General features: G+C 44.7%; 1 protein-coding gene and 1 long non-coding RNA gene across 6 annotated transcripts in view; both read right to left on the bottom strand.

Moving 5' to 3' along the window:
• Nucleotides 1–21,609, bottom strand: part of LOC142823550 (uncharacterized) — a 227,144-nt gene that overhangs the window by 153,875 nt on the left and 51,660 nt on the right. The window lies entirely within an intron of this gene.
• The window catches only part of LOC102449197 (protein strawberry notch homolog 1-like), a 95,746-nt gene that overhangs the window by 45,872 nt on the left and 28,265 nt on the right, over nucleotides 1–21,609 (bottom strand). For all 5 annotated transcript variants that reach the window (XR_012898734.1, XM_075914761.1, XM_075914759.1 and 2 more), the window contains 8 exons: nucleotides 20,501–20,598; nucleotides 18,916–19,012; nucleotides 16,020–16,180; nucleotides 15,680–15,813; nucleotides 15,463–15,553; nucleotides 3,387–3,548; nucleotides 2,132–2,267; nucleotides 1,944–2,049 (listed from right to left, as the gene is read on the bottom strand). Coding sequence is in view for 4 of the 5 variants with exons in the window: in XM_075914761.1 (XP_075770876.1) it covers nucleotides 1,944–2,049; nucleotides 2,132–2,267; nucleotides 3,387–3,548; nucleotides 15,463–15,553; nucleotides 15,680–15,813; nucleotides 16,020–16,180; nucleotides 18,916–19,012; nucleotides 20,501–20,598 (985 nt within the window). In the remaining variant the exon portion in view is untranslated. The remainder of the gene's footprint in view (nucleotides 1–1,943; nucleotides 2,050–2,131; nucleotides 2,268–3,386; nucleotides 3,549–15,462; nucleotides 15,554–15,679; nucleotides 15,814–16,019; nucleotides 16,181–18,915; nucleotides 19,013–20,500; nucleotides 20,599–21,609) is intronic.

The raw sequence follows: 21,609 nt of genomic DNA, 5'->3' as shown, positions 1-21,609 counted from the left end.
TCAGGTTGTACACACAACTATAACTCTGCCCTCTTGTGAATAGGCACTGTAACATGATCATGTAGATAATTCTCAGTCTACCTTTTGAATGACGTAACACATACATGGGTAGTTATCTTGTAATTTTTTTCCATTTTTATACTGTAACTAGTTTCATGCCAAAGCTATAGTATCTGAGATTTTTTTAATATACATTTCTCCAGAGTGTGTTAAGAGTACATTTTCTATTCCTTCACTGATTTTTACTGGCACAAGAGCCAAATTTGGCTCTTAAGCAGCCAGCTTTCATAAATCCTTTCCAACCATCAGCACAGCCTTAGTACAGACAAGGGCTAAGAATCAAATATGAAGTTAATTTAGCTGAAAATTTGGGCCCATATATATTTTCAGTATCACACTTTTGTTGCACACTCAAATAATGTTGCACTAGTATAGCCTATTTTGTACTTTTCACATGAGTCTACCATGCACAATACAAGATGTTACACAAGAGGACCTAAGATTAAAAAACTGTTTCGAACATTTTTCTCAAATACGATAATCACGTGACAGGGAATTAAATGGTTAGAGAATGTTATACAGGCAGTCCCCGAGTTACGCGGATCCGACTTATGTCGGATCCGCACTTACGAACAGGGCTTTTCTCACCCCGGAACTCGCGGGCGGCGGGACCACCCAGATGCGCAGTGGTCCCGCCACCGCGTCCTCTGGAGCGAGAAAACCTGCGCCGGGTGTCCCTGGTCTGCTGGGGGGGTGCCCAGCAGACCAGGGACACCCGGAGCAAAGCCGCAGAGGCGGCGGGGTCCCGCACCTCCAAGGCTTTGCTCCAGGTGTCCCTGGTCTGCTGGGGACCCCTCCCAGCAGACCAGGGACACCCCAAGCAGACCAGGGACACCCGGAGCAAAGCCTTGGAGGCGCGGGACCCCGCCGCCTCCAAGGCTTTGCTCCGGGTCTCCCTGGTCTGCTGGGGGGGGGGGGGGGGGGGCGCAGCTAGTGCGCCCCCCCCCCAAGCAGACCAAGCTTTTGTTGTGGACGCCTGGGGTAGAGCAGCTGGGGTGCTGCCGGGTTGGTCCTGTGGGAACCTACCCGGCAGTGCCCCAGCTGTTCTGTCCCAGGCTCCAGATTCAGCCGCTGTTGAAACTGATCAGTGGCTGATTCCAGGAAGCTGGGGGCAGAGCAACTCTGCCTCGGGCTTCCTGTAGTCAGCCCCTGGTCAGTTTCAGCAGCAGCGACTGAATCTGGAGCCAGTTCCGACTTACATACAGATTCAACTTAAGAACAAACCTACAGTCCCTATCTTGTACGTAACCCGGGGACTGCCTGTATTTGCATTGGTTTTGTATGGCGCTTCCTTTTTTTTTGGGGGGGGGGGGGGGGGGGTCTGTAGATTGAAGTGCCCATTTTCTTCAAAAAAGTTATCACTAAATGAGGAACAGCATAAATTTCATCATCTAGAACACTCTGGCCAAGGACCACTAGAAAAGCCTCAAGCAGTGGGACTTCTGCTGACCTTATAAACTCTACATCATACCTCCAGAAACCATTTGCCCCTTCAGTACACTTTTTACTTTGTAGCTAAATCTATTCTTGTACCAGGTGTGAACATTATTTATTTTTCACCTGTATCAATTAAATCAACCACAGATTTTACCAGAACACCCAATTGCACTTCTTTAATTTAAAATCATTCTACACCAACCTTTTTTCAGATGTAGACATGCTTTAGAAAGTTTAATTTTCATGTTTTTAAATGAACCATCTCCCTACCTCAGCTCCATTTACTTCATGTTTTGCTAAATAGAAAGGTTTAAGAGACAGAACAAGCCTGGAAGAGTTTCAGGAGAACTATCCATGACTGAAATCAGGGTTGAAATGAAAAAAAATGGAAACCATACTGCAGCCACGACTATAGCTGCTCTTGCTATAATTCTTTAAGACATTACCTTCTTTCAACAGCCTGAATAAAGTCACTGAATTCCCTAAATGGGGTTCCTTCACCCCATATTCCCAGACGGTTCATATATGCCATATTTCGTGGCTCAGATGCACCTGAAAAGAAGAGCACAGGCTGTACCAATGCCAATAAGACAAGCCAGCTTTTCTATAGGCATCTGTATTAAGTAGTACTTACCTGTGGCACTAGCATAAACAACTCTAGCCTTCGGAAGTTTATTCTGAAGCTCCAACACAGCTAAGCCTGTCTTTGTTGGTTTTGAAGAACCAACAGGACACAGATTCTTAGCTTTGTGACATTCATCAAATACTATCTGAACGTTAATTAAGGAGTAAGCATGCCATTCCATAGTCCGGGGTGAGCAATAATTTTTGCCCAAGGGCCACCCCGGAAGGGGCAGGGCATAAATGGGAAGGGAAGGGGCTACCCCACCCCCAGACCGTGATTGGTCTGGGGGTAGGGGAACCCCTTTGTCCCCCCTTCCCACTAGGCACCCATGCCCTGGAAGGGGCTTGGCACATTCTCTCACCCCCAGGCCAATGAGAGCCTGGGGGCGGGGGAGCACCGGAATCTTCCTCACGCACTGCAAGGAGCACGTGGCACTTTGAAGTGCCACAGGCTCCTCACAGGGCCGGGGCAGGGCAAAGGAAGCTTCACGCAGCTCCTCTGCCCCAGGCCCTGATTGGTCTGGGAAGCACGTGAAGCCTCCTCCCCTCTCCCCTCTCCCCTCTCTCCTCTCCCCCCCCGCCCCGCCCTGCGAGCACTGCGCGGTGCTTCAAAGCACCACAGTTCTCCTGGCAGGGTGGGAGGCGGCTTCGCACGCTCCCCTGCCTCCAGGCCAATTAAGGCCCGTGGAGACCCTTTTGCCCACCCCTGCCATAGTCAATATAGCACAGGGTCTTCAGAAGAGAGTGTTTGATTTTTTTGCACTGAAATCTAAAAACCTGACAGCTCATGAAAGCATAACCAATAAATATTCTACAGAGTTCAGTCAAACAATTTAATTAAAAAAAATCCATGTCCAAACATTCAATTTTAAGCTATTCAACTACACATAATTAGCATAATGTCTTCAGGTATTTTAGGAAAATTTTCTTGAAGACTAAGAATTTTTTACAAAGATTTTACAGGAAAAAGTCTAAGAACTGGGGTGAAGTTACATACAAATGTAAACAAGAGCAAAGGTTTCTGATGACTATATTCCAATCCCTGATTTACACCACCACAATCAAGCTACTAGTTGGTCACACATACAGTGTGCTACATGTTTCAAATAAAGCATTTTGAAAACATTGTATGGTTTCAAACTAATGAAAAACATCCTTTCAAAAATATAACCGTATAAAATGTACATGATTATCTTGCATCAAAAGGGGGTGTTTTATATTATGGGTCAATCATTTCTATTGTTTACTAAGAAATGAAAGGATACAACTCCATCGAAGTCATCACCACACCAGTGGAGAAGCTGCTTTAATCTGGTTTTGTATTTACCACCAGACTGACTTTCACCAATAAGAGAAGAATATGTGGCAAAAATGACACCTCTCTTTACACTCCCATTATGTTTTGAAGAAATTTTTCCATATTTGAACTGCAAGAGAAAAGAAAGTTACATTTTAGTAAGTTTACCGCCCCCCCCAAAAAAAAGTCCCCATTCTCCCCCCCCCTCTGGGCCAGGTTTTATGAAACCTGGCTTAAGAATATAAATATGCATAACTCTGAGATGCTTTCAACAAAATCCCTCATGTAACCTATCAATTTTATTACTACTAGGAGACGGTGCCCCCTGCTCACTATGCTTGCCAACCGCCCCCTCTTCTGGGGGTAGGCAAGCTTAGCTCTTGACTCCCTCCTCCCACCCCCGGGCAAGGGGCAAAGGCCATGCAGCCCCCCAGCGAAGGGGGAGGCCGCCTGGCTCCAGCTGCCTGCCAGAGTACTGCGCAGGGTGGCTGAGGGATGCCAGAGTGATGTGATTACAATCTCTCTCTCGTCCCACAGGAAGAGTACTCGTCCCCCCCCCCCCCAGACAGACAGACACAGAAAATGAATCTGCTGGATCTGTATATCCTATTTTGGTGCCTGTATTGTTCTTGTAAAGTTAGAAATATTTTAAGACTGTTAATAGTTTTAAATATGCTAATGAGAGCCATTACTGGTGCACCCCCCCCAAGCCTTAATGACTTGTAAACAACCTTGTCTAAGCAGCAGTTGGTCCTAGGAAAACATGTGACCATACCTCCTGGCACTGAAATTCCATTTTGGCCCTGATATTTTTCTATAGAAGGGGGAGGGATGTAAAGAGAGGTTACTCACTCTGCAGTAACGATGGTTCTCCAAAATGCGTGTCCCCGTGGGTGCTCCACTGTTGGTGTCAGACTCGTCCCAGCACCGCGGATTGGAGACTTTTACAGCAGTGTCCAGTCAGGCTGCGCATGCACGAAAGGAGCGTGTTGTTCCCGCGTTTGAAGTTACCGCCCCCTGCCCAACTCCTCTCAGTTTCTTCTTTGATGCCCTCCTAGCAAGTTGTTAATGCCTGAAGAAAAATGGAGGAGGGCAGGTAGAGCACCCACGGGAATACACATCTCAAAGAACCAGCGTTATTGCACAGGGTGAGTAACCTTTCTTCGAGTGATGTCCCCTGTTGGTGACTGTGTATCAGTGCCCGGTTATTTGGTAGGTGGGCTTCAGCTAGTTGTTGCGGGCTGTGGAGAGGACTGCAGTAACTATTGCAGTGTCCTTTGTCGAACATGGTGGAATTGCATAGTGCTTCACGAACATATGGTTAGACGACCCTGTGGCTGCTTGACATATTTCATGGAGCGACACTCCCCTGTTGCCATCGCTCTGGTGGAATGAGCTCTGGGAGTCATCAGTATTGCTTTGTTCTGGAGTGAGTAGCAGGTAGTAATACAGGATGTTATCAGTTTTGATATGAGCTGGGAAGAAAGTGGTTTTCCCTTGGGCCTTTCAGCTAGACTCTAGAGATATAGGGAGACACTGTGGTAGACAGGATGCAGCCTTTTCAACCAAGTAGATGGCAGCAGCCCTTCTCATATCTAGAGTGTGCAACATGGCTTCATCCCTGGATCAATGCAGTTTCGGGTAGAAAGCGGGAAGGACTATGGGTTCATGGATATGAAATTCAGAACAAACACAGGGTAAGAAGGAGGGGGAGGGGGGTGGTGGTGGTGGGGGTCACAGAATAACTTTGTTTGTGAAAGGTCGCATATGGAGGTGAAGACATGATAGCCGTGAGTTCACTAACCCTCCTTGCAGATGTGACTGCCAGCAGGAACACCGTTTTCATGGTGAGGAAAGTAAGTGATGAAGTTGCCATTGGTTCGAAGGGTGGTTTTGTGAGCAAGTGTAGAACCAGTTTTAAATCCCATGTAGGAGGTATGGGTCTATGTGGCGGATGAAGGTTCTGCAGGCCCTTCCAAAACCTCTTAGAGATGAAGCGCGCAAATATGGAGAACCCCTCTATTGGAGGATGAAAGGCCGTGACCGTGGACAGGTGAACGCGAAGTGATAAATTTTGTTGTTTCAGGTGCATGATGTATTCCGGGACGAAATGGAGTGGAGCCATGGATGGTCAACTCCCTTCTGGGTGCACCATGCCTTAAATTGTTGCCATTTATACAGGTATTACATGTAGTTTGTCTTCTGATATGTAGTAGTACAGTTTTTACTACTTGTGAACATTGCTGCTCAACTCCTGAGAACCAGATAGGTACCATGCCATCAGGTGCAGCATTTGAGGCTGGGGATGAAGGATCATGCCCTTGCTCGGGGGAGAGGTGGTCCGGGCGGGGTGGAAGTGGGCAGGGAGGTCGACGAGACAGTTGATAACATAGAAACCATGTCTGCCGAGGTTAAGCTGGGGCTATTAGAATTACGCAGACCTGGTCTACCTTCTGGAGAGCTCTGGGGATCAGAGAGACAGGAGGAAAGGCATACAGCAGGTGAGTATTCCATGGGAAGAGCATTGCGTCTCCCAAGGAGTTGTGCCCTATGCCCCCAGCACTATTCGAGAATGAGCATTTGGAATTTGACTGGTTGCAAAGAGGTTTATCTGCGGTCAACCCCAGCATTGGGATAGATTGTGGGTGACCTGACTGTGCAGTTCCCATTTATGGTCTGTGACAAAGTGGTGGCTGAGGGTATCAGCCATGGTACTCTTGTCCCCAGGTAGGTATACCGCCATGATGGTTATGTTGTGGTGGATACCCCAATTCCAGAGACGAATCGCCTCTGCGCATAGGGAAGGGGATCTGGCGCCCCCTTGGCGGTTGATGTAGAACATCGTGGTCATATCATCAGTGAGGATACACACTGAGGATCCCTGAATGTGTGGGAGGAAGTGTTTGCCGGCGTTGTGAACCTCTCGCAGCTTCATGTGGAGCCTGGACTCGTTGGACCACTTCCCTTGCACGTATTGTTGCTGGAAGCCGGTACTCGACCCCAGAAGTGATGGATCCATAGTGATTTGTTTGGATGGCTGATCTCAGTGGAAGGGTACCCCACCACAGAGGTTCTGTGCCTGGGTCCACCATTGTAAAGAGGCAAGTACTTTCTGAGGAGGAGAAATGTGCCTGTGGACAAGGCATCTGGTTGGTGTATAGACTGACAATCCAGTGTTGGAAACATTGAAATTGTAGTCTGGCAAATGGGACGACATATATGGTAACTGCCATATGCCCCATGAGTTTGACACAGGTTAGAATGGGAACAGTTGGGCTGGTGGTCATGATTGCGATCAGGTTTTTTATAGTGTCGAAACATTGATTGGGGAGATAGGCGCATGCTCTCGTAGAATCTATGTGAGCCCCTATAAACTCTACGCCCCACACAGTCCCTAGAGTGGATTTTTGTTCATGAATAGTGAACCCTAGAGACTGAAGGAAGGCCTTGTGAATCTGATCATGTCACTTGTGGTATGCTGAGAGGTACCTTCAATGAGGCAATCGTCCAAATAGGGGAAGATTGTGATGCCTTTTTGTCAGATGTGCCACTGCAACTGCCAGGGTCTTGGAGAAGACTCTGGGGGCAGAGGAGAGTCCAAACGGAAGGACACTATTAAAAATGGTCTGATGCTACTGTAAAGTGTAAAAATGTCTGTGCACGGGATGCATTGTGATATGGAAGTATGCATTTTGGAGGTTGAGGGCAGCAAACCCATGCCCTCTGTCCAGTGAGGGAATAATCATGGTGAGTCCAACCATTTTGAAACGCTGCTTACGAAAGTATCTATTAAACTGACAGAGGTCTAACATATGCCTCCAACCCTGGTTTTTTTGGTAAGCAAGTAATTTGAGTAAAATCCTCTCCCTCGGTATTGTTTCGGGACCTGTTCTACAGCTCCTATGTTGAGGTGGTGTTGGACTTCTTGGTGGAGCAGTGTTTCGTGAAATGGGTCCCTGAAAAGGGAGGGAGAGGGTGGGGAGGTTGGAGGAATGATATGAAAGGGTAAGAGTACCCACAGCTGATTATTTCTAAAACCCACCAATCTGTGGTGATTGCTGCCCATTGGTTGTAAAAAGGGCACAAGCGATGGTGGAAGATGTTGGACTTGGCTGGCACTGGTGCGGAGGGGATGTCAGGCAGACCCTCAACCAAATTCTCAAACCTGCTGCCTAGAGACCTGAGCCATAGAAGAGCGTGTGTTTGGGGCTCTTCTCTGTTGGTTTTGTGGTTGGAAGCAACTTTGGTCAAATGGCCACTGCTGCTGCTGCCTGCCAAAGGTTGTGTCCCTGTGTCTTTAGCAGGGATTATAGCACTTCCTTCAGTAGGGAAGAGTGTACATCTCCAATGTGCACAAGGTGGTGCATGAGTCTTTGCTAGAATACAAAGCTTCATCGGTCTTTGCTGCAAACAGTTTGTCCTTATCGAATGGTAGGTCTTCTACTTTAGCCTAGAGGTCCTTAGGAAATCCAGCTGCTTGAAGCCAGGATGAGCGTCTCATTACTATGGATGTTGCCATAGCTCTTGCCGCAGCGTCGAGGGCCATCTGCAGGGCTGTATGAGATACAGTATACCCCTCTTTAATCACAGCTTTGAGGATAGGTCTCTTATCTGGGTGGTGTTGCATGAGCTCTGTTAGTTTTGAATAACTGTCAAAGTTGTGATTAGCAAGTAGGGCTGTGTAGTTAGCTATGCCAAGTTGAAGGGTTGAGGAGTACATTTTCCTCCCAAATAAGTTCAGGCATTTGCAGTCTTTGCCTTGTCTTGAGGATTTGTAGACCTTGGATTCGCAGCATTGACCACTAATGAATTGGTTTGAGGGTGTAAGAATAAAAAGTCCATGCCTTTTGATAGAACAAATATTTTCTGTCTACTCTTTCGTTGGGGGGGGGGGGGGGGGCGGGCGCCTGTGGCTAGCGTTTGCCATACTTTGTCTGCTGCTTCAAGTATTGCCTTGTCTAGAGGCAGCGCAACTTGGGATTTTGTAGAGGGCTGGAGGTTCTTGATAAGCTTATGCTGCTTTTCCTGCACTTCTGATATCACAACCTCCTGACTGCCGGCCACCTTTTTGAATAAATCTTGAAATTGTTTTAGGACATCACTAGGTGACAGATCATCCGGAATAACTGCTTCATCAGGTGCAGAAGATGAGTTACTTGGTGGCATGGCTGCTTGTTGGATCATCCTCAGTCTGCTCTTCTCCTCCCGGTCCATGCCCTCTGTGGGAGAGCATGATGGGCCAAAGTGTGTGCTGGTGTGGGAGGGGCAGTGGAGCAGTGTTGTGGTACCCAATAATGATAGGGGAACCAGCAGCTAGGAAGCTGAGGATAGTATGACAGTTGGGGTGCCACAAGAGGTACGATAGTGTCGCAGCCTGCGTACCCCATATCATGCATGTGCTCTCTCTGGGGATGAGTGTTGTGAGGACACCCTGGTAGGCACAGAGTTGCGATAAAGTAGTGAGTGTGGTGGGGACAGAGAGCCTCTTCTGAGCCGGGGGGGGGGGGGGGGGGGCGCGTCAGGGCAGTGGTACAAGCAAGGTCATGTGGAGGACTTGCTCAGGGGCCTGGTTCTTGCAATTACTAATAGAGCATGTGTTTTGCTGAATGTTGGGGGAACGTCAGCGACTTAATGCCGTCGTGCAGTGCGCACCAGCAGAGGCATCGGTGCCGTTGGAACCCTGGGAGATCTGGGGTCAGCCTGCACCGGGGGGGGGGGGGGGGGGGGGGTGTTGGCCTGGTCTTTTCTCTGTGCCTGAGGCGAAAGCTGCACCGGGGCTTGCAGGGTGCCAGTGGCACCTTTGTTGATTATAGGCCCTTAGTGGGTGCCCTTTTAAATGGCTAGGGAGCCACCTTCACAGGCTGTTTAGAGTGAGTTTTTGAGCCTGTTAGTGAGGGGGCTTGGACTTTTTGAATGCCTGAGGTGCCTGGTTCATCCCCCTTACTAATCCGTGACAGGAGGGAGCAGGCTGGTGAGGGCTTTGTTCTGGAACACGCTTTTTGCAGCGAGGGGCTTGAGAGGTTCCCAAGGAGAGGTCACATCCGAGCCCTTATGGGGGTCTAGGGCTTTATCAATGGACAGCATGCGTATTCTGAGCTCTCTATCCTTGTGAGCTCTCGCTGTCAGACTACGACAACACATTTTTGTGAAACATGTGTCTCCCCCGGGCAGAGTATGCATTCGCTGTGGCCATCAGAGGTTGGCATAAACTCCCAGCATTGCTCACATTTTTTTGAAGCTGGAACCCAACATTCCGTGAGGTGGTGGACTTCACTGCTGTAGCTCTTTATGAGTAAAAGCTCCTTTTTTAATTTTTGGTTTGTAATTAGCCATGACAGTAAACTGTCTGTCTATATACAGAAGCTGAAGAGTTTTGTGTTTTGTTTTTTTTAAAATCTAGCAACTCTTTAAACAAAGAAAAAACTAAACAGGAACAGGTAAGTCCACAATATCTAATTTTCTTTCTTTTCTGTCACAGAAGTGACAAGGAGAAGAGAGGTTGGAGCTCCATCCGCAGCCGAGGGCGATTTAGAAGGAACTGAGAGGAGTCAGACTGCGCGCGCCAACTTCAAAGGCGGGAACACGACATGCCTCTCAGGCACGTGCAGCCTGACTGGACACTGCTGTAAAAGTCTCTAATCCGTGGCGCTGGGACAAGCCTGACAACAATAGTGGAGCACCCACAGGGACATCACTCGAAGAACAAAAGCTTCCTGCCCCAAGGAGAAAGACCACTTAAGCAATGGCAATCTATCAGCCCTTTGTCTTTTGTTGGCCTGGTACACTCCACAAGGATACAAAGAGGGCTGGAGACTCAAGTCAGAGTAAGAGTTTCACTCTGACTTGAAGACTATGCCAGAAATAACAGCTCTTTGGGTAAGAATCTGTTTACCATAAGTTTCTTAGGTTACATCTACACAGCAGGCAGTTATTTCAAAATACTATCAAACTAGAGGACTTCTTACTCAGACTCCTGTAACCCTCATTTTATGAGTAGTAAGGGAAGAGGGAGGAAGAGAGCTCTATTTCAAATTAAGGGCTGTGTAGACACTCCCAATTTCAAAATAAGCTGTGCAATTGACGTAGCTCAATTTGTGCAGCTTAGTTCAAGTTAAACCCTGCTGTGTAGATGCACCCTTAGTGAATTTGAACAACCTATGTGTTTTCTTTTCATTTTAAATTTAGTAACTTACCTTAGATCTGTCTGTTTTCACTTGCAACCACTTAAATCTTACTGTTTGTACTTACTAAAACACACTTATTTTCTATCAGGCCCAGTGTAAATAATTGTTAGCGGGGGGGGGGGGGGGGGGAGAAATGGTCATTTGCCTCTTTCATTAATAAAGAGGGTGAACATCCTCATGAGCTCTCTCTGTAAAATTCCCCCCCCCCCCAAAAGAAAGATGGATTTAGGGGTTTTGGGCCCCATTTGAGGGTTGGTTTCCTGGGTGCTGTGTCCTAGAAGTGCATTCTCCCAGGGCTGAAGAGGTTCAGTACCTGCATTGCTCTTCAGAGAAGTGGTTACCCCAACTTTATGCCTTGTCCGGGGGAAACCAGAGCATCTAGCCCAGCAAGACAGGGTCATGGGGAGCCCCAGAGAGCAAGGCGGCAGGTTTCACTGGCATGATCAGCACACCAGGGGACAATCCCAAGGGGACTTCTGACACTGCACCCCGGCACAGGTCTTTTGGCATCTAAGAAACATCCCACACACTCAAGTAGTGACATTGACTGAAGCATTGGTTCTGCATTTCCTTCATATCCAAGTCACTAGTGATTTCTATTTATAGGATTAGGTCCATTTTGCATCTAGGAATATGGTTAAGAGGACAGTATGGTGGCGCTCTGAGTGCATCAAGGAAGGTAAATCTTCTCTGGCTGCAGATTTTGCAGTTTAGGCCCCCAATTTAGGGGTTTCCTACAGTGTAAAGACAAGATGTGTCATCCGAGTCAGAAGTTGCTCAGAATTTTTCTTAAGTGGAATAGAGCATTTAGTCAACAAGTCAAATTCATTAACAATGGCTACTGTAAGTGAATCATCTTAATATTCTACAGCAGGACTACTCAACTTTGGAAGCCCCAGGGCCACAATGATACTCTCAGCACATGCCGAGGGCCACGACTTAAGTGTGGTTGCATAGACATGCAAATATATGCAAGTAGCTTCTTTCACACTGACAGGCATGAATACAAAGATTAAGGCAAGACTACACAACACACAGGCTCCATTTAAGTCAGTTCTGCTGACATTAATACAATATTTACCCAATTTCCACCCATATGACAGCACTTTGAATGAGCAATGACAGTCCAGGAATGTAACTACTAAAACACATCTCAACAGAAGATCATTACACGGACTACTTTTTTTGTTTTGGCTTCACAATTTTAACACAAAAACTGCCAATACAATATTTACTGAAATATAAGTACAATGTGAAGATTGTGTCTGCAAACTTTTCACCAGCTGTTTCACATCAGGCTTGTATTCCCTTGTAGCAGCACAGAGACAGTCAGATGTCTGTCAGTAAGAGAGGTGCGCAGTTTTGACTTGATTCCCATGGAGGAGAATGAATTTTAACAGACATATGTAGACCCAAAGCAAGTAAGCACTTTTTTGGCACATTTCAGTAATGCATGGTACATCTCTTCCTGTACATTGAAACATTTTGGATGACCTGTGTCCTCTTCCTTATGCCTAGCTTTTAGAATACTATTGTTTTGCAGTTCTATTATCTCTTCTTCAAATGTGGCCCTCTCAACACCAAATCTCACTGCAGAAGGTGAGACTGCCTTCACCTCAACTGAAAATGGATTTTCAGTAAATTCAAGAACGGTCTTCAGGGATTTGACATCTAGAAAATGAGAAGAAATTCGGTTTTCAGCTCTGAGAGTCTGTTTAAAAAAAAAGCCACAGGCAAAAAAGATGCATGTTCATCTTTGAGGATGGGAAAGTGAGTTAAGTCTCTCACGAAGCTGATCTGCAAAAAGGGCCAGTTTTGTTTCAAATGCAGAAACATCCCACATCAGAGAAGGCAGGTTTTTTTCTTTGCCTTGAAGTTTAAGATTGCGTGCATTTAAGTGGTGTGTCATATCAGTGCGACAAGCCACGTTTAGCAGGACTTTCTCTTTGTCTAAACATGACAGTAAATCCTGGCGATCCTTTGCCTCCAAAAACACTCATACAGCAGGCAGTAGATCCATAAACCGATATAACGCTTTGCCTCGATGTCAGCCATCTAACTTCTGCAAGCATTGCCAAGTCACCATACTGTGTTTGGTACTCCTCAACTAAAGCTCGAAATTGTTTATGTTTCAAGGCATTTGCAACAATGAAGTTGACGATTTTTGTGACACTATCCATTGTGCTCTTGAGAAATCCTCTCTTCAGTTTGCTGTACAACTGTTCTTGGTGCAGAATGCAACGGTATAAAAAGAAATCTGGAACTGTAGATTTTTCTTCAGCAAAGAAATTAGCCCCTTTTCCAACCATGGAGGGAGCACCGTCAGTTACCACCGAAGTAAGCTTCTTCAAATCAATGCATTTTCCTGGTCCTTCAAAAAATGCCATCAGTGCAGAACAAACATCCTCTCCCCTAGTTTGACCTGTCAAAGGTAGCAGAGTAAGCATTTCTTCAACTTTTTTTTTTTCTTCCAGATTATGAGCAGAGATATGTCTGAATGATCAGTGACAACGGATGAATCCAGACTGAAATACTCAGTGCTTTCAATGTCTTTTAGCAATTTAGAAACAGATCTCCTGAAATGCTTTCAATTTGTCTTATTACAGTTGAATCAGACACTTGCAGTTTTGATATTTAACTATATCCTCTGTTTTTAAATTCTGCAAAAAGTGATTCGCTGCAGACCAAGAAGCACTACTTCATCAATTCATCTTCAGAAAAGGTCTTCTTGATTTAGCTATGTGCCAAGCCATTTTGAAGGAGGCTTCTGTAACGGCATCGCTGTCTTTAACTTGCGAATGGAACATATCTTGTTGAGTACAGAAACCTTCCAGCAAGGAAGGAATCTTAGTTTTTCTTAAATTGCTGTCAGGTGAACCGAGAGTGACAAGATTCATGGTACCATTGCAGGTTTGTTTTAACACAGCGATAGTCTTTTTTGACAAGACAACACATTGGTTTTCCATTTCTCTCTGCACAAGCGAATTCCATCTCCCAAACAGGGTTGAAAACCCTGTGGTTCATCCAACAAGCATCTCTTCTTTATTGCCATTTTAAATGCTTCCTATTAAAAAGAAATTGTATACTAGTGTTTTGGGTGTTTAGCTTGAAGCTTCAGGTTAACATAAGAACGGCCATATCGGGTCAGACCAAAGGTCCATCTAGCACAGTATCCTGTTTGTTAACAGTGGCCAATGCCAGATGCCCAGAGGGAAGGAAACACAACAGGTAATCACCACCTGATCCCTCTCCTGTCATCCATCTGCAGACAAACAGAGACTAGGGACACCATTCCTGCCCATCTTGGCTAATAGCCAATGATGACCTAACCCCATGAATCTAGCTAGCTCTTTTTTTTGAACCCTGTTAAAGTCCTAGCTTTCACCACATCCTCTGGCAAGGAGTTCTACAGGTTGACTGTGCGCTGTGGGTTCAGCCGCGTAAGGCAAGTGATAAATTCTGGTGGCAGCATGAGAACCACAACTAATAAATGCTGGGGGCAGGAGTAGAAAGAAAGAAAGAAAGGGTTTAACTCAAACCAACCAGCTGCCGGATAGAATTCAAGGGTTGGGTTGGGGCACCCTGGGACACAGGAGAAGCGCAGGAGCAGAAATCCATGACCTGAACTTGGGGTATCAGAAATGAGTCATCAGTGCCCAAAACATGGAGGGGAGGGGCTGTCCCGCCTTCTAACCCTTTTGGGGGTGCTTAGGGCCTTTTGTGCATTTCTTGGAGTGATTTTACTCAGAAAAAGTTTCCAAGGCAGAGTGCTCCAACCTGCAAAAACAAGAGTTCAAGGTGGCTGCCTCAACTGATTTTTGGAAGGGACCCACAGAACTCAGGGCAGCCCGAGGGATTACCAGGGGACATGGGTCTACTCCGTAGTAACAGTGAAGCAGAGCACAGCAGCCTGGGAGAGGGCAGGGGGGCACAAGGGAGCAGGCTCCTACCACCACATGGCTCTCCTGGGGTACACCCTGAATAAAATGGATACCAGGTCCTCGGCCCAGCCGAGCCTGACACCATGCTCCCCTTCCCTTCCCCTCCCCCTCCCCTACACTGGGCGGGGAGGGACCCAGCCCGAATGGACCCCAGGACCCCGATCCAGCCCCAGCACAGACCTCTCTCACCCTGTCCCTCGCTGCCTGGCTTCGCCGCCGCCTCCTGCCGCCCGGCTCAGTGCAGCGCCCTGTGGCAAAAGCCAGCACGGCTCCGCTCGTGGGGAGGCGCTGTCCCTGGAGGCCACAGTGACAAGGCAGGCGAGCGGCCCAGGATGTGGCTCAAGGTACACTGGGGCAGAGACCTTGCCCTGTGGCCCCACAAGCCCTGTGTGAACTCAAACTGCACCGTGGGCCATATGCAAACGGGCCGCATGTTGAGTAGCCCTGTGCTATAGTAATTTCCCCAGTTTACTTATGAGAATGTCATGTTAGGACCGCCAAAACCCTTATTAACATCAAGCTATATCACATCTACTGTTCCCCACCATCCACTAGGCTGGTAAACTTATCTAAAAAGGAAGTTAGGTTGTTTGGGTATGATCTGTTCTGGACAAATCCTGTCAGCTATCCCTTTTAACCATATCCCTCAGGTCTTCACAAAACTGATCATTTGTTCCAGTATCTTTCCAGGTATTTAAGTTAGGCTGACTAGTCTAGAATTCCCTAGGCCTTCTGTTCCCCCTTTAAAGGTAGATATTTGGCTTGCATTCTTTCCCTTTCATTGTTAATATTTAATAGGTTGAATGATCACCATTAATCTTGTTTGTTTCAACATAAAACAATGACTTTAGACAGTAACATGCACATCTCAAACATGCATAAAGTTTTGCCTCAACTATACATAGTAAAGTTTCCACACCTTGTTTAATGAATGAACCAAAATATTTTTTGCTCCAATGTCCCTCAAGTCTCTTTCCGCATCATATTTCAGATCATTTGACACACTAAACCTGGATACAAAACAAAGAAACATACAAAATTGGTCTTTTGCTGTCATTTACAAATGCACCACAATTCAAGACTTGTCCAAAAAAAAGCTTAAAAACTTTAAATACTATCACAAATAGTTAACCTACCATACAGCCCTTTTTCTTCCCAACAAGTAATTTTCATAGATTATTCCAGCTATGGTCCTTCCTTTTCCTACACCAGCACCATCACCTATCAAGAATCCAGCTCTGTCTCCATTAGGCAGGAATGTTTCATGTTGCTATGGGGGGGGGGGGGGGGGAAAACCCACACATTTTAAGTTTCAAAAGTGTACCATCACATCTATTTTGACAGAGACAGAAGAGCCCACACACCTCCCTCCCCAAACACACTTTCACACAAGCTGATCCTGAAAAGGAAAGTTTAATCCTGCAGTGGACCTTTGCATTACAAAAATAAAGGATTTAAAATTATAGTGCAGCCTACCTGGGCTGCATAAGTAATTGCTTCCAGTTGCAATGCCGACAGCCAGCCATTATCGATACTTTCTTCAGATATTGATGTCTGATACCATACTTCAGGAGGGGTTACACTGGATAATGAACTGGTTTCTACTACGGGATCAGGATGCCGTAGGCCAATTTTCACTAATGGGGGGGGGGGGGGGGGGGGGAAAGAGAGAGAAAAACAGCAGTTCTAAACAGTTCAGAACACTTTCATTATTGTTAGTTATTTCAGAAGCAGATAAACCCTGAGAATAAACTTCCAAGACAGTAAATTGCCAAAATTGCCTAATCAAGGTTCAACAGTAGGACAACTCTAAATTCCTTTGCTCTTTTTGAATCCAGCTACTGCTCTTAATATGTGAAATGGGGTCTCTAAGAAAAAGAGGCATCCATGAAGATCTACTTCTGCTGTGTCAAAATCCCCTTTAAGTTAGAAATATTGGCTTTTGAGTTCTGCCTTCCCTCACAGAAAAGTCCTCAAACGACTTAACTCTGCTCTGATAACATCACTGCCATTTTCATACTGAGAACACACAAAAAGCTTTCCTCAACCATTCTTTGTTTATACATTGCTATATTGGCTAGGTGGTCAAACTGTGCCCTCATAGCACAGAGCATGGGAATAGAAGTCAGATCAAGAGCAGCTCAGTTTAGTCAGTGATTAGCACACATTACCTATAGGTCTGTGGTGTCACTATTCCACAAAAACCAAAGTTACATTAAAAAAAAAGGTGCTTCCCAAGACATGCTCCAAAGAATACAAGATTTTTTTATAACATCATGAGAACTTAAATGCATGCTGGCATATGAGGGCTATCAGGAGAAAAAAAAAATCCAAAAAGCTTTGCAGGTCACAGACTGTGCCCTCAAAGTATTGTACCATTTAGTTACAAATAGAGTAGATAAGAGTACAGCAATGTGATCAATATTGGAGCTTAAGGGCATTTGAAAACCTGTTTCTGTTCTGTTCTTTTTAAAACGTACTGAATTGCTCAAACTAAGATTGTTTTACACTCATTTTGAGCTGCAATAATAGAATGATCAAGATTTACCATCTTACATTCCCTGTGTTCAGAGAATCCATTACATCTAAGCACATTATCTTGCTGATGAGTGCAATTTTACATTAAGTGTTCAAAAAATGTATTATCTCTTTCCAGTGCATGGAGCATAATGGGCGCAGCTGTTAAGTCTTTATTCCAACAAGTGAACTCTTCAATTGAAATCAGCAGTGAAAGCAAAAATAAAAACCAAGAAAAGCCTCAGTAGGCTTCTACAGTGCTGCTGAAAAGGATAAAGTTTACTTTTTTGGGTAAGAGCAGGGGAGGAAATTGGTGCCATGCCACATCCTACTGTGGAAACAAAGGTAACTAAGATGAAGAGACAGTGAAGAGCAAAACATTTTTTGGACGGATATGCAAAAGAACCATCAATTTTCAAGATACAACACTGGGTGAAATTATATTGCCTGTGTTATGCTGGAGTTCTGCTGAGATGATCTTATTGGTAACTTCTGCCCTTAAAAGTATGGACATTTAGTGAGGGTTTGCCTTTGAATCCCATGGTTCTTACTGCATACAGATATAGTCCCTGTCAAACACTGCTTAAAATCATGCTGTAAACAATTTTTAAGCTACATTAGGAACACCAAAGGTTAATATTTAATTTTTAGCAATTTAATGTACTTATCACTGTTCCAGTCACATAACTGCTATTTCAATATCCAGTCTAAGTCACTTTCATATTCTTAGTGTTGCAAAGTTTATATTATTAATCTGCAGAATAATTAAGACATTTTATTCCTGAAGAAAAATGGTAGACCTATTTCTACTAATCTTTTGTTCTATAAAAACTGTTAAATAAAATTTAGGACCAAATTTGACCATCCCTTTAAAATAATATACATATAAACACTTGCCTGGCCAGTGCTTAGTTCTAGGATAGTGACTGAAATGGTTTCTTTGGCTAATGAGACTAAGGATGTTAAAATGTGGTTCATCAACTAGTCGATAGGCACTTCCGCATTCCTCTTGTTAGGGCTCTTGCATGTCAAAGGAAGAATGCAGAACTCCGCATACAGCCCGGACCAGCGGGAAGTCCAGCGGACTCCAGGCTGCACACACCATGCCTGCTTTGAAATGCACAAGAGTCCCCAGCTGCATGCCGCTACAAGCCCTGTGTCAGCTGGGGAGTCCCCACCTGATCCCAGGTTCTGGGGAAATGCCGATGAGCACCCCCAGCTGACCCCGGGCTCCACGGCTGTCCCTTTGAAACACGGAAGTGGCATTTTAAAGGGGGCAGCCGCTGCACAGCTGTGCGGCGCTGCCACTTTGAAGTACCCCCCCCATTTGCTGCCTCTCATCTAGAGGCGGCGGGGGGGGGGGTGGGGGGTGGGGGGGGGAGAAGAGAGAAGATGATATTGGATAGTCGACTAGTCTTTAACATCCCTAAATGAGACAAAGCTTCTTAATATGAAGACAACAGTTCAGTCCTGAGTAGTCAGGAACAACTGTTTTTTTCGTATGCGCATAGATGGATACAAATTCAAAATATCATTGCCCAGTCAAAGTTTTGGCTTACCAATCATTTTATTTTGAAAACTTACTGTTAATGAACTACTGATAGAAAGCTAAACCAACAAGTATCAGGCCCCTCTCCAAAGGCAAGTTCAAAAAATTGAGTGTGTCTTTCAAAAGTTGACTTGCCAGAGTAAGCAATTTTCTCCACAAAGAGCAAAATCTGGTCCCCTTTTAACAAATTATTAGATTTTTATATATTATAAAGCATTACTATTCTGTCTCCATATTCTGTTATGAATTTGGGCATTAAGCCACTTAAGAAGTTTCAGTTTTTGGGATGCAACCAGACAATCATACATTTTATTGGCATATACTCTGCATATGTTTCTGCATGACCCATTTCTTCTTCATCTTCCTCCTCGGGTTCCTCCTCTTCTTTTATTTCTGGAACTTTCTACAACAAAAATATACCTGCATTAGTCAAATGATACATTGCTGATGCTCAACAGCCCAGAAGCGTACAGGCATGTGGAGCAGAAGCTAAAGTACAGACACCCATTTTAGTTCTGTTTCCATAACAATGTACTACCTGAACCAGAGAATAATAAAAGCGTCATTTACAAGGTTTTAGAAGGGCTCAGCAGCCATACTCTTTTCGAAGGGATGCACTTTGAGGACCGTGGCATTCCAATGGAAAGAATTAAAACCATACTAGTATAGGGCATGTGAGCCAAAAAAGAAAACCTGCAAAGCAGCGTGGAGCACTGCAACTAAGCAAGTAGACCAACACTTTTATAAAGCTTTTACTCCACAATATGCAATTTTAAAGTTTATTTAACATTCCAGTTAGCATTAGTTTTATTTTAATTTCAATTAGCTTCCCATTGGTTCACTACATTTGGATGTTTGCCTTGTCATGAATTCAAAACCTTAGGGTGTAAGTGTGCAGTACATAACCATGGACACAACTCTTATTCAGATAAAGGGGTGCTAGAAAGAGTATGATTCCATTTTACTGCAGTCAGCATGCCATGCATCAAATGTTCATCTGTGAACCTACATTTAAGAGTGTACCTAAGCATGTATACCTGTGAAATAATTTGGAAAGGAGAGGGCCTTTACGTAAATATTTCTATGAAATCTGCTGCAGATTTTCATTGGTTGAAGATTCAAGTGACTTAAGTATTGGAAAGTATGCATATGTAATTCACCACAACTGTGGTATCCAATATAACTCAAAGAGATGACAAAACCTATTGTTTTCCTGTGGTCCAGGCTACTATACAACACATGCCTGCAGTATTTTTTTAAATTAGAAAAATGTTCTCCATGCCTTAAAGATAAAACCCTTCAGCATCATATAGCTCTTTTTAATATCAAAGATCTAGACAGCTTCTAGGTGCCATACCCAAGATCACGCATCAAACTCATTTAATCTAGTTCTCATTGAAATAGATTTAAGTGCCCAATTCAATAGTTATTAGTGCTAGTTAGTCACTAAACACCCAGCATATCAATGAGCAAAGAAACCGTTTACGTTGTCATACAACTGATGGCTGGTCCAATTTGCTGAAGAAATATTAGCAGCCTCAAACTATGGAGTGGTGTATCGGGTTGCATGACAGGGAAATTGAGGGGGGACATTTTCTACAGCCAAGTGAAAAAACTGCACATGAGCTGTGGTCAGGTAGGACACCCTTCAGCACACACAATGGGTTCTTGTGAAAGGTACCAGACCTTAAAATGACTCCCACCCAAATTCATAGGAAAACTGCTCTGAAGATAAAGCAGTGTGATGCTTGGATCAACCACTCTTGCAGCCAGAGAAAACTCTCCTTCAGAATCTACTGTGCTGTGAGATTATGCAAACCTAGGAAGATTCCATGAGCAAATGTAGGACTCATTTAAGAAACTACTATAGCCATTCATTCTTAATACTCACCATGGTAGGTGAATAACTTCCCATTTTTACATCATTTATCCATATTCTTGCTACTTTCGTAGAAGCTGCCTTCTTTACAGCACCATTGCTTAGATCAGCTACAAGAAATGTTACATTTTACAGAAATTAGTAATTCCTTACATTTTCTGTTGTATTGATTTATACATCAGTCATGGTAGCTAGAAATTAATATATGAAATCTTTGATGGTACACCAACATCCTCAAGAACAGCCAAATATTTATATACAAATCTGCCACTGTCACAACTCAATTCCCCAACCCGGCACTTCAAGTGTAGATATGGGGGTTGGCTAGCAGAATAATCTCTGTAAGAACCTGTCTAACTCCCAGAGACAAACTTGTCCGGTCTCAAGTTTCCCGAGACCCAAAAAGAAAGACGACTGGTTGCTGCCACCACCAAGTTGTAACTAAAAATATAAAATAAACCCTTTTCCAGGGAAGACATCACTTGGAAACCCCTCCCTGAGGTAACGCTCTCCCCCCTGCCCCAACCTCCGTTTTCCTTGGAGTTGGGAAAACAGAGATAATACGCACAGAACAATAGAGCTCTGCTTCTCCCAGGTAATTTAGGCAAGTAGGTTTAAAGGGGAGACACACACACACACACACACACACACACGTTAAGCATAAGAAAAATAAAAACGCTTTTATTATTAAAACAAGACTACTTTTGCAAGCATAATAAAATGACTGGGTGTTAAAAGCCATGGATTGATATAGACTTGGAGAATTCCTGGGCTGTAATCCTTAGTTACAAAAAACTGGCTCAGACAAGATTTCCAAACCCCCAAACAAGGAAAATAAAACCTGACAGCCTATCTAAATTGTTCCCTGCCTAAACATTTCAATGAATTCAAGGAGTCTAGACCGCTTGGAAATAGTGACCATAATATAATCAAATGTAACATCCCTGTGTTGGGGAAAAACACCTCAGCAGCCCAACACTGTGGCACTTAATTTCAGAAAGAGGAACTACGCAAAAATGAGGAAGTTAGTTAAACAAATTAAAAGGTACAGTGACAAAAGTAAAATCTCTGCAAGCTGCATGAACACTTTTCAGACACCATAATAGAGGCCCAACTTAAAT

This window comes from Pelodiscus sinensis, unplaced genomic scaffold, assembly GCF_049634645.1.
Source record: "Pelodiscus sinensis isolate JC-2024 unplaced genomic scaffold, ASM4963464v1 ctg43, whole genome shotgun sequence".
NCBI classification, from domain to species: Eukaryota; Metazoa; Chordata; order Testudines; family Trionychidae; genus Pelodiscus; species Pelodiscus sinensis.
The sequence above is the reverse complement of the archived record's forward strand: the minus strand, read 5'-3'. Positions and strand labels throughout refer to the sequence as shown.